This window comes from Ambystoma mexicanum, chromosome 7q (genome assembly GCF_040938575.1).
Source record: "Ambystoma mexicanum isolate Mex_15411 chromosome 7q, UKY_AmexF1_1, whole genome shotgun sequence".
Lineage (NCBI taxonomy): Eukaryota > Metazoa > Chordata > Amphibia > Caudata > Ambystomatidae > Ambystoma > Ambystoma mexicanum.
The window spans coordinates 470,384,808-470,400,924 of NC_090941.1; the positions used below are offsets into that span (position 1 = coordinate 470,384,808).

Here is a 16,117-nt window from a genome sequence, read left to right on the forward strand (position 1 = left end):
TTACACTCCAACTTCTCTCCAGCAGCAGCCAAACAGATTAAATCCTTCTGTCCGGACCATAAAGCTAAAGTCTTCCATGGGAATACAATGGCGGATGAATTCTTGGTGTCATGTGGAGTCCTGTAGATGTCCCCAACGCTTTATAACATTTTTACTATGTCTCTGTCTGAACTGTTGGATGTTAATGGAGTAATTTATAAAAATTACGCAGATGACAGCGTCTTATTCCTCTTGTGGGCGATTACAGCAACAACACCATCACCATTAATTCCATCTACGGTCTCATACAAACCTGGAAGGCGGACAACAGACTAGCATTAAATGACACAAACCCAGAGCTCAATATAGGCACAGTGGCCCATTTGCGCAAGCTAAATTGTGTGTTTCGGCAATTCTGAATTACAGGATGTGCCATTGCAACACTTCCTTGGGCGTAATCTTTGACCAAGAACTCAATACAAACTCAATATGAAAGCGCAGGTGAACAATCTGGTCTCTGGTATCTCATATTATCGCAAATTGTTGTGCAACTAAGACCTTTTCTCAACACTAATAATTGTACCATCATTGGATGTGCCAGTTTTGGGGCTAGATTAGACTATTGTTCCAGCCTTCTTCAGGGTATGGGTAAGGGTGAAATCTACTGCTTACAAATTGTTCAAAACAACGCAGTGCGTGCCTTTGAGGTTTTGTGCTTTTATTTATGAATGGAGGACTGTCCCCTACTTTGATTGGGACTGGGGAAATAGACATGGTTCTCACACAAAGGTCAGACCCCTGAACCCACTGATTTGATCGCTGGGCAGGATTTTTTGTTGAATAATATTTTTGTTGAATTTTATTGTTGATTAGCTAGATAGAGAAACATTTATCTTTGTCAATTTATTTGGCCTGAGATTGCCCCAGTAATGCTTGCTGATCTCTTTATGTTTAAATTCCTTTTGATAATGCATAATCTTGGTGTGTTTCAATGAACTGAATGTCACTATAAATGTTGTTTGTTTTGAATATTTGTGACAGTGTATAAGTTGACTAAATGATTAATAAATATTTCCTCTGATTGTCAGAAAAAAGGTACGTTTTATACATTTTCTGACCGAGAGTTGACAAAATACTGCATCGAACCTGACAAGTGTTAATGGTGATTTACCTCTTTAGTGAAATAACTTTCTGGTTGGCACAATTCTTTGTGTGAGAACTTTGAGGGATTGTGCAGCAGTGAGCATGTGTCAGAGGCCAGAAGGGCCCTGCATTGGTTGCCCATGGATAGGAGGATTTCCTTTTGGCTATGTTGTATCACACACTAGTGCCTATATGGCAAAAGTCCCAGTAATCTGTCGAGTAGGCTCTCCTGGCTTCCAGCCCAGAGGGTGCTCAGATCAAACAATTCTTGCCTTCTGCAAGTACCGAGAGTTAAGCTATCGCTAGTTGCCCTGGGGTTCTTGTAACACCTTGACGCCATACTTAAGGGCATGTAAATCCTTTTCTGGCTTTAAACGTGGACAGAAAACTGCTCTGTTCTATTGACCCTACAATATATTTGAACCGTTGACTCTGGCACTGGGAGAACTGTAATTTGTTTTTTTGTTGTCTGTGTTGTCTAGCGCTATTATGCCTATGGGCCCCTGTTAAGCGCTATATACATAAAATAAATAAATGTAGCACCAGAGGCATCACACTTAAGAAAAGCAACAATGTGTGTTCATTCTCTCAGTCCTCAGTTAAGAGATAAAGAATGCATAAATTTTGCATTAACACATGTATCGGGTCTTAATGACAAACAATTAACACAATTAACAGAACTTTGTAAAAAACAGTTTATTTACAACTTTGTTTTCAGGCAGATCAAAACAAAATGTTTACTTTCTTAATGTTGTAGTATCAATAATCAGAATCAATGCTACTTATTCTCTCGTTTCCAAAGGTAATACATTAAACATTTATAGAAACACCAGGCATTTAAAGCAATTTAAAAATTGGAAAGGCCACTGTGCACTTTTTTTTCAGGATCTTACTTGTTCACACCCACTCCACCACAATTCCACCAAATGTATGGTCAGATCACAGTTATCTTCAATCATAAACCCTTGAACAGAATGTCAAATTTAGTTTCAATTTCAGCCACACATTTGAAAAAAGAATGTATATAGCAAATATGAACATGATAAGAGTCTTCCTGGAGCTTTTCAGTGCATGAATTTCAGTTTCCATTTTCTCATGCAATGTGTATATGTTGTGTAATTAACGTGGCAAATGAAAACCAAACATTATAGTTTTTTCCATTCCATGTCATCAGGGGGATTCACGTCCACCTTTCTTTTGCCAACATCTGACCAATTGGTACTCAAAACAGTGCCTCCAGACTCCATCTGCAAATAGTAAACAGTGTATTTTAGAAAACATACTTTTTTATAACCTATTCAAATTGTACTGCTTGTGCCTCTTTGCAACTCTGTACCCTTTGTGTCAGCTACAAGTGTAACCGAGTTCCAGAGCTGCATCACTCATGAAAAGAAAATATGGCCCGGTTAATCGAACTGAGTTTTCTTTCAATCTTTTTACTCTGCACAATTCATCCATCTGGATTTCAGCCTCTTATGTAACATTGTAAATTGAGAAATTTTCTCTCAACGCAAACTTTGAATTGAAAAAAACATTTCTATTTTAATGGTGCAAGGAAATAATTTATTGAATTTGTCAGACCATTCTAACCACCCATACCCTTTTGTTATCCACCAACAAGCACCTTTGCACTCTATTCTTGACAGGGTCTCTATTGGCACCCAAGATTTGCAGTGCCATAACTACTTTTCTGGAGTTCGGCATGTGGTTACAACTAAAATGTAAGCCTGGGCAATAAAAGCAATCATACATCAAAGGTCTGCCCAAGCCTATTATGACTAGGGGTGTCACGGTATTAGTTTTATGACGGTACAATAACCTTCTTGCCAAATGACAGTATATCATGGTTACCGCGGTATAGCAGGTGGAGTTAACTAATCTTAAATATTTTCTAAAAGGTCATAAATTGTCAGATTTATCATCACAAACAAAACCAAGCACCCATGACCAGAATTGGGCTTTTCAACATACCTTCCACTGAAATGCCACCCCTTGCTTCCACCAAACACAAACACACGTGTGGAGAGGAGGAGGAGGAGGGGGGGGGGGGGCTGCTGCGACTGGCAAAGCAAACTGAATAGCTTTTCTTAAGTGGCCATTTAGGCTTTTAGCTCACCCATTGACTACTGGTGAAGATGAACCTGCATGCCACAGATCAATGGAGATGGTAGTTTACGCTTGTGCGCATACACACACACACACACACACGCACTCTCTCTTTATGTTGCTGCCTTTAGTTTACTTGCGGGCCAAAATGTGTTCAGTAATCACGGAAATGTTACCCTTTGGTATGGCAGCAGGGAATACCCACAGAGATGAGTACATTTCGCAGTGTGACTTATTATATGTAAATTCAATGATAGAACCAGGGAAATCCCCCATTGTCATATGATTAGAAAAAATTATCCATTATAAATATATAAACCGCAAAGCAAAGTTTGGTGAGGATTCATCCCGGGGGAGCAGAGTTATAAGGGGGGGGTATTAGCTAATCGGGCGTGTCATCTCCGTGGACATGTGACACGTTCACTCATTGGATGGTGAAGAGCGTGAAGTGCGTCAGATTGTTCCGATGCGCCCGCCATCTTTCAACATTGTTTTGCTGTCCGCGGACATTGCTGCAAAAAAATATAAAAAAACACAACATTGCACTTGTTAAACTTATCAAATACTGTCTCGGAAGGTGAGGGTTGATGAGGCTGGGATGGGATGTGGCAGCAAGAAGTAGAAAAGTGGTGTTTTTTTGTCACGAAAGTTAAACGTACATTTGGAGGTGTTCCTCAATATAATGTGCGTAAAGTACAGGCGAAGGACTAATATGTCTGTGTTACAATGTATTTAAAATAATATTGAGTCAGACTGGCGCCCCCTAGAGTTTGGCATCTGAGGCAGCCACCTGTAGTGTTTGATGGAAACAGCGGCTCTGCACGTGTATGCGAGTACCAGTTCTCATGAATGTGTTGAGCCATGTTGTTGCAAAGCGAGAATGTATTTGGATTCTGAGTGAAGGTCACTAGCTTTGATTTTTTGGTTGCGAGCTAAGGAAGCCCACGCATGGGACAGAACTATAAGGGTCAATTGTTTTTTGACCTTGAGGGAAGGGGAATATTCAGTAAGAATGCAGTGAGAGGAGGTTTGGATTAAGGAACATTTGATAAGGTTATGCATTCCAAAAGTTTGTAAGGAACATGTAAAATCAGTTGATGAAGATTCATTGGTGCGAGCGAATTGAGCATTGCAGTCTGAGTTACGCAAAGAGAATGGAGACGGTGAATATCATGTAAGTTTGCTTTTGACGACTGTACACCGGAATGAGCTTTAATTTATTATTAGCTAAACATTAATTTTGGCAATGTAACTGAAGTACTATCTTTCTGAGTGGTTGTCATTTTTTGTGTGGTTATGGGGAGTGCAGAATCTAGGTGTATGTAGACCACCACTAGATTCACCCAGGTTCAACGCTAATATTTCATTAAAATGTCATGTATGACCATAGCGATTTGTGTATCAGTTTCCACGTTCTTTTTGTCTTTTTTGAGATTGTTTGCTGTGTGTGCCAATCGTTAGTTTAAACTGTATGCCGAATTAAGAAATCAATAGATGTATTGTAATAAATGTTGGGTATTGATACATATTTTTTGTTATGTTTTCCAAATAGCTACATGCTGCCTTACTGCAATTGCCATGGATTCCAGATGCCAACTGATGGCTTTTTTTTATTCGCCAGGTGCCCGTAGTTGTCAACGGCTGGATCACTGTGACTGTTTTGTGGGACGATCGCCCAGGGCCAATGTGTCCGTACACTGAACTATCGATTAGGAGTAACATAACATCTTTTATGGTGGTCTAGGCCCAAGTACATGCAGAAGCCCTGGAATTCACTGTGCGACCCACGCGGTTCCTTTATCGAAAATGAACACTTTGTGTATGGGAAAAGAACAACGTGTGCCTCACGATTAACATTTTCAATCACGAGCGAAGGACCAAATTTGCAATTTAATCGATTATGGGAATAGTCGAATGTTCTCGGAGAGTTTATTGTGAAATAAATGTACTTTAGCAATTGTACAGTGTTCTTGTTTTCTTTTCAAGACCGGTTTAATATTTTGCTTTGTGACATGCTATGTTGTTAGTCGATGTGTGTTGATTTTCGGGTTCTGCGTCACGGCACGTAGGTGATTATGGGCGCATTTGACTACTCTGAAGAGGAACATCACTGAGAAAGGTGTTGAATATCACTAGAGTTGGTTATGTGAGGGTCAGGGGCGGAGCATATGATTTAGTGACATCAGGGCAGTTTACTTAAGGCAGATGTAGCAATGGATAAGAAGAGCACAAGATGGATGCGCCCTGCTGTCAGATTTTGTATGTTTCTAAAAGAGGAAAAATGATGTAAGGTGCATTGGAAAGGTCTGCGATATATCAACATATGTTACAAAAATACATGGTCGAACCCTCGGGACAATAATATATTCTGAGCATTGCACTTGTGAAACTTATGAAATAATGTTTGGGGGGGTGAGGGGTAATGCTGAAGGGTGGAATATTTCTGACGTGATTTCAAATGAGTACAAATTTTGTTGGGATTTTGTGCACACCTTATATGACGAATCATCTGTGTATTCTTTTGACAGTTTTGAAAAAATAAAACGTGGGTGGATTTCCAGCACATTTGCGTAAGGCTCATTGGCAACGATCGAAAAGCATGGTTTTGCAAATGTGACAGTCTTTTCTTATTTGACAAGGTAGCGGTACAGCTTTAGTGACTGAGGGGTAGGCTGTAGCCATGGGCAGTGGCCAGAATGTCGGGGTCATGGTATAAGGTTATGATCCGGACAGTGTGGCTAGTGGACATGACCAGAAGGGACAAAACATAGCATTAAAGTGGCCATGTCCACCTGGGACTGGCTTTGTGGTAAAGTTCTTCGAAATTAGGATAGATTTGAAAGGGAAGACAAATGTGCTTGTGGTAATATAATCACACAGTTTTGTTTTTGCCTTTTGCAGGCTGCCATGGAAAGCGAAGAGGGGACCTGTATGGAACCCCCACCTTCCCTTTCCATGGTGGCTATCTTTGAAAAGGATGTTCCTTCCTAAAGCGGGACGCCAAAGTCGTCCCGGTATAGGATGAAAAATCCTCTTTTTTTAGTAGCACGGGTTACCGCTTTGGAAACCTAGCCTGCTAATGGCATTCATCCCCCATTTTAGGGGCTGCAATCGGGGGTAATGGTCCAGAGACCTCGTTATCCACTCTCGCTTCGATAGGGCTGATAACTTGGGCTGCTGGCCCTTTATCCACCGTTCCAGTCCCTGGAACGGAGGATGAACGCCGAAATATTCCCATTCGCATAACAGAAAATGCAAATGGAAATGTTGGAATATCTTATTGCGTATATGTACTTTACTGAGAAATATAAAGTAGATGGAGTCTGTAAGATTTTCTTTTTAGTTCTATTTTTTAACTGTGAAAGGTGGTTGCTAAAGGAACATTTATTTTGTTTCTGGATGGCTTTTTTTTGGCAGGAGAGCTAAGAACGAAAGTTGGGGGAGGGAACTGAGGGAAAAGGCACCAAACAATAATATGGAGGACCAGGTGGAGGGGGGAAAATGTTGCACGTGTGTTATTTCTAAGGTAGGGCGCAGTGTTTCTCATGCTCCTTGATTACAGCAGTGGTGGTGTCTCTTGGGGAGGAGGGATGGCCTTAGCTGATGTCATTTTAAGATAAATAGCAGTTTTGCTAAAAGTATGTACTGTGTAGTAGATTGTTAATGGCCGAGTATGAATAGGTGTTGGAGCTGTGCAAGAGAAATGTTGAAGTTGCAAATTCCTACATCAGTAGAAAATGTAGTTCCACACTGTCCACGAAGCACAGATCTCATTGTGAAGTGTGTACGGGTTCTTGGACACGTCATCATGCTGTGCGCCAGCATATGGTCATGTGTCATTCTCCGGAAGGCATGCAACGAAGTCAGATGTTCGTAGACATTATGGTTACGTTGCGCTACTAGAAACCTATGAAATTCAGTAAAAAAAAAACTTTGTTAAAGGGACGTTATGGTTCCAAGCAAAACCGAAAAACCCTTGAAATTCGCCAGTTATGATAAGCTAAGCAACCATAACTCGCGCCACCACTGTGCACTGCTAAGACTAACACCCAGGACATCAAAGATGACATCACAAATGTCATTGATGACATCACTGATGACATCACATGTCTGGCTCCCTCTTTTTTCCTTTAGTGACATATCTAGGGCAGTAACAGTCAGGAACTAAAAAAATCATAAAGTCATTATTCATATTTAAGTACTATATTTGTACAGTTATACTTCAAATATGTTCTTACAGTAATTCACTTGGGTTTCATTCACAGCATATGAAACATATACATAGGGGAAAACACAGATTTGGAAAACAGCAATGCTTTGTGTGTATAAAGATAATCAGTAAGGTTATCAACACTTTCTTATAGTTCTGCCTTTTTTAAATTACTTTACTTTCCTGGATATGCTCATATTTGTACACATTGTATGCACACTACTCTCCTTAGGGTCCAGTCACATTATATGATAGTTATACATAGCGAAGTAGTAGCTTTGAAGCACAGCGATCATTTCTGTGTATAAAGTTAATCAGTTGGGATATGAAGATTGGCTGGTAATACTGTTGTTTACTTCATTTTCCCTGTGTATGCTCATATTTGTATGTGGTGGTGTTATTGTGCTTCGTTTTGAATAATGCAATTATGTAGTAAGTGGGTTTTATTAGCCAGTTATTAAATGTTGCCCAATAGACAAAACTAATAAGAAGCATGTATCATTTTACTATTCAGCATGGTAAGAATAATAATATTGCACATCCATCATGTATGTTGCACACAATGCCTATGTTTCTACATGAGTAGCTTAGTATACTGGAAAGAACCTGATAATAGAATGGTATTCGTTTCAATGCATTACTTAATGCACTACGTACCTCATGAAATGTATTCCAATAACCCTTCACACTTTTTGATCAACATTACTATAAGAATCCCTTGTACATACTTTTTATGAAAATAAATGCATGTGATGTCATCAGTGGTGCCATCAATAACATTAGTGATGTCATATTTGATGTCCTGGGTGTTAGTCTTAGCAGTGCACAGTGGTGGCGCGAGTTCTGGTTGCTCAGCTTACCATAACTGGCGAATTTCAAGGGTTTTTCGGTTTCACTTGGAACCATAACGTCCCTTTAAGAAAGTTATTTTTACCGAATATATATATCCAAAATATTTTGGCTTTAGGGCACGTTCACCACATGTAATGTCATCTTTGATGTCATGGGTGTTAGTCTTAGCAGTGCACAGTGGTGGCGCGAGTTCTGGTTGCTCAGCTTACCATAACTGGTCAATTTCAAGGCTTTTTATTCGGTTTTACTTGGAACCATAACGTCCCTTTAAGAACGTTTTTGTTACTGATCTATATATATATATATAAAGAGTTTCAGGAAAAAACAGCATTTCTTCGATTAATAAACGAAGAGACGAGACAGGTTCAATAGGTTTTCTTGAGTCGACCTCCTGGTAGCAGTGGTTGAGCATATGTGTCGAATATATGGTGTGGTGTAGAGGAGAATATGGAAACAACATGGCCTGATATGGGTGTAAGAACAAGAGGCATAAAACTGGAGAATGGGCCTGCACAAGCTTCTCTGCAAGAACGGTCATATTCTCGGGTACCTCTTGGTCAGTGGTCTTAGGCACTTTCAAACAGAACTCCGGTTAAGGTGAGAGAACAATGTTTCAAGGACTGTGAAGTTCCTGTCATGTCCGGGAGCAACTATATTAGGTCTTAAAGAAAAATAAGCTAAATGAGCCACTAAAGCTGAAGTGCTGGAACTTGAGTACAGTACAGGGTGGTTTGGTCTGAAAGAGGAGCAGATCTATTGGAAGGAGGTTTCCCCGACTCCTCCAGCAACAGCACATCAGGCAAAGAAGGCAATCTTTGGAATGCACACACTTTGGGTGCTTGCTAGATTTGCAATTTAGCTTTAGGCAACTGTAGGTCTCAGACTATCAGCTGCCAGCACAGTTTGCCATCAATCTGCTGTCATTTATTTAACATAAAATGAAGGAATCATGTTCACAAAAGTACACATTAGGTATGTATTGCATGTCAAAGAAAAAACAGGGCAAACAACAGTGCAGGAGCCAAATAGCAAAACAAGAAAGTGCATGCATTTTGGAGGTACAGTGGCTCCAGTGTATTGCACACTTTGGCTATATGCATTCTGAAAATCAAATGGCATGTACCATAAGAAAAAATGCTCACGTGGATCTGGTACAGGTTCTGTAGGAACAAGGGGCAAAGAGTCTTGCCAGTAGCAGAACATGCACTTAGATTGCATGAGAGATTATTGGCAGGCAGAGATGCATATGGAAGCTTGTAAGAACTGGCCACACAGGAGCAGGGTACATGAGGGTTATGCATATTTACAAACAGTGCCTGGTAAAGAAAAAACCAGGGGAGTGAGGGGACCAAACTATCAAACATCTTCAGAGAGAAAGGGAGACTGAAGCATGGACCTATAGGAGGGGGGGAGGGTGGCGAGCAGGTAAAAAATAGATTAAAAAAGTACAATCATGATTAAATGTAAACATGGGTAAAACATAAGAATGGAAAGCAAGAGGATTAACAGAGAAGAGAAGATAAAAGATTCGTTTTTTTACACCTTTATGTGACCCAGTGCAACAAACATAATATGCCAGTACATATATTTTCTCCTTCACCATTTGCTATAAGATATGTACAAATAATAAGGCTTAACTTCAGGAGCCTCTTCACGAGTGTCCTTCGGTGCACCAAGTTCTTTTGTATCATTTATGGTGAACTACTGAACAAAGCTGTGAGACCAACAAATCTTTCACCAATTGTAACAACCCAGAAAAAAAATAACTATTATTGCCCCCCCACCCCAGTTCCCCCCTTTAGCATGACCACAAGTAAGCATGGGTCATAGTCTTTTCCTGGCTTGGGGATTGTTCAATCCTTTGTCAATGATGTATAGGACATTTCCCCCATCAAATCAAATCACACTCGTTTTTTTAAGTAGTTGTGGTTTGTGAAAGTGGTGTTCTCCATCTCTGACGTATTCGTGAAAAGGAAGCCAGGTCTTCAAGAATTTCTGATATGACCCGGCTTTCAAAGTACACACCTTCTCAATTGCTAGTACGGCCCATGTGTTAACCCACCAACATGCAACGAGACTTCTAATGCTTTCCAGTTCTGGGTCAAAGTCATGCGGGCTGCCGTCAGTAGGTGTGTGAGAAGGCCGCAGTTGCACCCGTTGCTGCATACGTCCCTTCCACCCCTGCCCCAAAGAGGATCACTGTTGGCAGATCAGGTAGTTGTGTCCCTGTGATCTTTTTCATATGAGCTAAGATTTCCTTCCAAAATATTTTGGCTTTAGGACACATCCACCACATGTGACCCAGAGTTCCCATTTCCCCGCATTGTCTCCAACACAGGGGTGAGTGGTCTTTGTTCATCGCGTTTAGCCACTGGGGGGTCAGATACCATCTGTGACAGATTTTATATGCAGATTCTTTTACAGCTCTTCATTTAGACGATTTGTGGGCCCCTCTTCCAGATCTGTCCCCATTCCTCCTCCGAGACAGTAATCCCCAGGTCTCTTACCCATTTAGGCATGTATGGCAGTTTGTCTATGTATTGCGTTCTTACAGCCTATATATCCTCAAGATGCCTTTTGAAGTTACCCCTTCACACATATTTAGCTCACAATGGTGTTCTTGTGTTTGCCTTCTTTACCTCCCTCAGAGACCCAGTGTCTGATTTAGATGCATTTGTACCTTTCACCCTACCCTATGTGGACTTTGCGCTTGCATTCCTCGAAGAGCAGGGGGTTACCCTCCTGATAAAAGTCTTCTAGTTTCAATTTGTCCTGACCCTCCATTCTTTCCCAATAGGCTACCTCCATTCCTGGGGAGAAATCGGCATAATAAAACATTGGGCTGTGTGGTCCTAGTCCCGGGGTCATCTCTTCCCATTCCAGTGACAAGTCCCAATTTTGGAGTGAGTCTAGTGTTGCCTTCAGCAATTTGCCCCCCGCAGCTCTGTTCCCGGTGTGCAAAGATAGCAACACACTCAAGGGGATAGTGGTGACCTCTAGTTCCAATTTATTCCATCCCTTATGCGAGTCGGGGTTCGATCATCTCAGCATGGGCGCGAGATGGGCTACTAGGATGTACCTTTTCACATCTGGGGCGCCCAATCCTCCGGTACATAAAGGTTGAAGGAGAATCGCTCTTAAAATCCTGGGCTTCTTTTTATGCCAGATAAAGGAGATTATCTCCTCTTGTAATGTTTTAATCATCTTGGCAGATAGGTTTGTGGGGAAGGAGCTGGTGATATAACAGTCGAGGTATGACTATCATTTTAACTGTAGCTATTCTAGCAAACCATGAGAGCTCTTGCGCCCCATCTGTGCAAGTCCTCCCTCAGTCCTTTCCAGAGAGACGGAATATTTGCCCCATATAGTTCAGAGAAACTTCTTGTTGGTTTTATCCCCAAGTACTCTATATTTTTCTCTTCCCAAAACAGTGGGTGTCCCATACTTAGTTTGCGGATTTCACACTGGTTATACGTTATGTTGAGGGCCTTGGATTGATTAAAATTGATCTTGAACCCAGAGACCTCAGCAAACTCCTGTAATCTGGTCAACACTCTTGGCAGGGTCTGTTTTGTGTCCCTCAATAAGAGAATGATATCATCTGCATAGAGGGTGATTTTGTGTGTCCCACAATTAGTTTCCATCCCCAAAATCTCTGTCTTGTCGGATCGTAGCTGCAAATGGTTCCATCGCCATAGCGAAAATCAGGGGAGATAGTGTGAAAAAGAATCAATTTTGTGTTATTCTGGGTTAGCCTAGGCGCACACATTTATGTGTGCCATTCAAACTCAATTCTAGTTATTTTGCTCACTTTCGGGGTTTTCATTTCACATGTGGAAAACGACCACAGTTTGGAAAGTTGGTAAATGTGCCTTTGCACAGAAATGCGACAAATGCTGAGCACATTGTTTTGACTTAGCTTCGGGCCTTGAATAAGCAGGCACAAACGTAGCCAATTGTTAGTTTACGTGCCTTCCTGTCTTACTGGCTCCTGGCTTTCCCAGGCTAATTGTGCAACAAAAGATTAAGAGGAGCACATTTCATGCCATGTATATTTTCTGAAAGAATTAGCCACTGTGGTGAAATGCAAAATTACCCTTCAGTAAAAGTCAACATATAGATAATGGAGTGAAAGGAATGTTACCTTGTGCTGGGAACAGGATGAACTCCTCTGCTCTGGGAACAGTAAATTGTATGAAGAATGACGCAGAGTGAAGCATCATGTGTTGCTAATGCCCACGTTTCACGGGTCATGAGCTGTCAGCATACAACAAACCGAAGACGATTTGAAGTGTATTTAAAGCTGGCTGTCCCCCATGTAAATTGCTCAACTTCTCTATGACTGTACGCAAACATAGATGAATCTGGGTCCGCTTAAAGCACAAATAAAAGTCTTGATATATATTTGTTTCGTGACTGGTGTGTTCTTTATTTGAAGTAACTTAGATTTGAGATTAACAAATGGCGCCCGGAACGTGTGGACCAGGTCTCTTGCACTGAGACTCTCTTTCTTGTGATCTCGGTTCGCCGCTTCGCTCATAGGTCGTCACGGCGAGAGTCCGGACCGAATGCAGCAAGTGTTTTGCTTTTTGGGAAGACCACCAGCCATGAGGTGGGTTCGATTGTTTTGATGGGGGATTGAATTTTGAATCGGGTGAGTTTGATTCAAACTGGAACTGTTCGGATATTTGTTTGGATAAAATATTTTGTGCAATATATTGGCCAGGTAATAACTGTTTTTCTGAAAATATAAGCCGTCGTCTTGTTGGGCAACGCTTTGTTGCAAGAGAAGACAACTGAATGGTTTAGAACAGTCAGCTGGTGCCGCCAGAAGGATCACCTGCCTACGATATGTACGTGAAGTTTGGGTTAGGAGCTATAGTTCTTTTTTCAAAACTATTTTATTGCAGTTTCAAAACATCGAAAACCTCAACATTGAGAATAAGGCTATGAAATGGCACAAAACATCCCTTCAACCTCCCCTCCCCACCAGTGTCATGCCCTTATCCTTCCTGCACTGCATTTCTCCCTTCCCCCTCCTCCACCACCCATTGAACAGTGTCTTCTTCTGCAAAATACAACAATCCCCAGATCTTTCGGTTGTGCTGTGTGGATAGTCTTTCCTCATTTTCCAGTTGCTATTGTCCTTGGCCGCCTCTAGGGAGGCTTCCTCTAAAATGCGATGATATCTAAACTTGGGTGGGCGCTACAGCAGGTGGGGTTGAACATTCCCAAGGAGTGTTTGTGTCTCAAGTGCCGACTATTCACCTGTATATTTTACATTGCGTTATTTTACTTGTTATCCAAATATTTTTCCCTAAATTCACCCCACATTTCGTGCAGTGCTGTTTTCCCATGGAGAGCTGCAGTTATCCTCTCCATCGTACATATGTTTATGGCGGCATTAATCCACTCCTCCTTACTCGGTATTGTGGTGCCTTTCCACTTCATAACTAGGCAGGCCCACGTTGCTCGCAGAAGGGGGGCTGCTCCCCGTCAGCCTTCTGAATTCCCAGTCAATTTCCTCCATCCCAAATAGAATAAAAAATGGCGTATTATTACGGTGAATCCCATCCAAATCTTTTATCCAGCCCAGAACACATTAATGCAAGGACAACCCCCACCACATATGCCAGTAATCGGCCCTCTCACCACACAAGCGCCAACACCTCGGGCTGGCCGATTGGAACATCTTTGAGAGCCTGACCGGGTCGTATTGTCATCTGTGAAGTAGCTTAATGGCATGCAGCTTGTATTGACTAGCAATCGAGAGGCGAGGCCCGCTTACATGTTCTTCCCCAAAGTTCAGGGTCTATGTCTATCTCCACATCCCTTTCCCACCTCTGCCTCAAGTTCTCCGGTGACCCCTTGCCAGCATTTATCAGTGCTCTGTACATGATCGATATCAAGCCCATTGTTTCCCTCCTTTTGCCTAGAAGCTCCTCAAAGGGGATGAGGTCTCTCTGAATCTTCTCCCTCAAATTCTCATTTGTAAGCGCCTCCTTTAGCTGAAGATAGTAAAAGACAGAGGGGACCTATATCCAGTGTCTCTACCAGGTCAGTGATCATAATAAAGCGGCCTGCTTTCCAGAGCTGGCCCACCCTCTCTAGGCCCGCCTCAAACATGGAATTTTTGATGCGGCTCGCGGTGGGGAGGGGGGGGGGGAGAATAATGGGGGGGGTGACGGCCATGTGGTAACTCCTTGCTTATCGGCACGCTCACGCCAAACCTCCCATATGGTGCCCAGAATTGGGTGGTCCCTAACTGTGTGGAAGCTTCTTTCCCGGTACCCATAGCCACTCTGCGACCGTAGCAGGAGCTAAATTGTTATTGTCTAAGTCAACCCACTGGATTTCCTTCTGCCCTCGTAAGTGGGGTATGAGGATCCTCAATTGTGCCGCCTCATAGTACTTCTTCAGGTTCGGGAGTCCCCCAGCCCCTATCTTTAGGCAAAGTAAGGACATCGTATGCCACTCACGCTTTTTTCCCCCGCCATAAAAACTGCATCATTACCCCCTTTACTTCACGAAAGAAGGACTCTGGGAGGTGAATCAGGAGCATCTGGAATGCATATAAGAATCTAGGGAGGTATAACATCTTCAGGACGTTTAAGCACCCCAGCCAAGATACAGTCAGTTTCCCCCATCTTTCGAGGTCAGCCCTGAGGCTATAGGGAAGGGTGGGAAATTCGCTTCAAATAAATCACCCAAATCCCTCGTGAGATTAATCTCCAGATATCGCAGGGTATCTCCCCCAACCGTTATTCCCAGTGTGGCTAACCTATTCTCATCTCCCTGCTCAAGTACCTTCATTGGGAATAGGACCGACTTGGTCAGGTTGATCTTAAAGCCGGACAGTTCACCATATTGATCTATCAACTGGATCGCCCGAGGCATGGAGATCATGGGGTCTTTATGTGAAGCAGCAAGTCATCCACATATAGGGGCACCTTGTACTCTACCCCTCCAACTGTGAGACCTTCCACTTCAGGGTACCTTCTTAATCTCTGTGCTAAAGGATCTAGTGAGAGGGCGAATAAAAGGGGATAGCCCTGATTCGTGCCCCTGCTTAGGATGAACCAACGTGAGTAGACCCCATTAATGGTCACTGACGCCCTGGGTGAGGTGTGCACCACCATTATCCCCCTCATGAATTTAGCTCCCAGTCCTACCTTGCCCAGAACCTCCTCAAAGAAACCCCACTCCACACTGTTGAACGCTTTCTCTGAATTCATAGAAAGAAGGGCCAGGTCTCCCCCCATTTTTTTTGTGACTCATGAATCAAATGCAAAATTTTCTGCATTGTGTCCGCTCCCCGTCATCCCATAATAAAGCCAACTTGGTCCGAGGGTGTCAGGTGGGTCATATATGTTTCAAGTCTCACCGCCAGTAGCCTCATGTAAACCTCGGTGTCGTATCAGAAGGGATATGGCGCGGTAAGATCCACACCTTTTAGGGTCCCTGTTCACTTCCATGGTCAACAGCCGTTGTACCTTGCCCAGGATGGCCTTCGTCCTCTCTTCCGACGGCGAAGCCAACCGTGCCACTGTGTCGAGTCTGGCTCCCAGGAACAGGGCGTCCTGCAACGGTACCAAGTGGGACTTTGCAAAGTTGATCAAGAATCCCAGCTCCGTGAGCAGGCACACGGTCTTCGCTGTGTGCTCGACGGCGAGTTCTCTTGACTTTGCTCGGATGATCCAATCGTCCAGGTAGGGGTAAACGTGGATCCTCTGCAGGCGCAGCCATGCCGCCACCATTGCCAGGCACTTGGTAAAGACCCTTGGGCCGGGGTGCTTAGGTGGGGGCCAGACGTAACGGCAGGTTCAA

At 42.7% G+C, this 16,117-nt stretch overlaps 1 protein-coding gene across 1 annotated transcript in view; it reads right to left on the minus strand.

Moving 5' to 3' along the window:
* Positions 1-1,803: 1,803 nt before the first annotated feature.
* Positions 1,804-16,117, minus strand: part of SUGT1 (SGT1 homolog, MIS12 kinetochore complex assembly cochaperone) — a 672,275-nt gene continuing 657,961 nt past the window's right edge. The window contains exon 8 of the mRNA XM_069639709.1: positions 1,804-2,369. Within this exon, the coding sequence (XP_069495810.1) occupies positions 2,268-2,369 (102 nt within the window). The 3' untranslated portion in view covers positions 1,804-2,267. The remainder of the gene's footprint in view (positions 2,370-16,117) is intronic.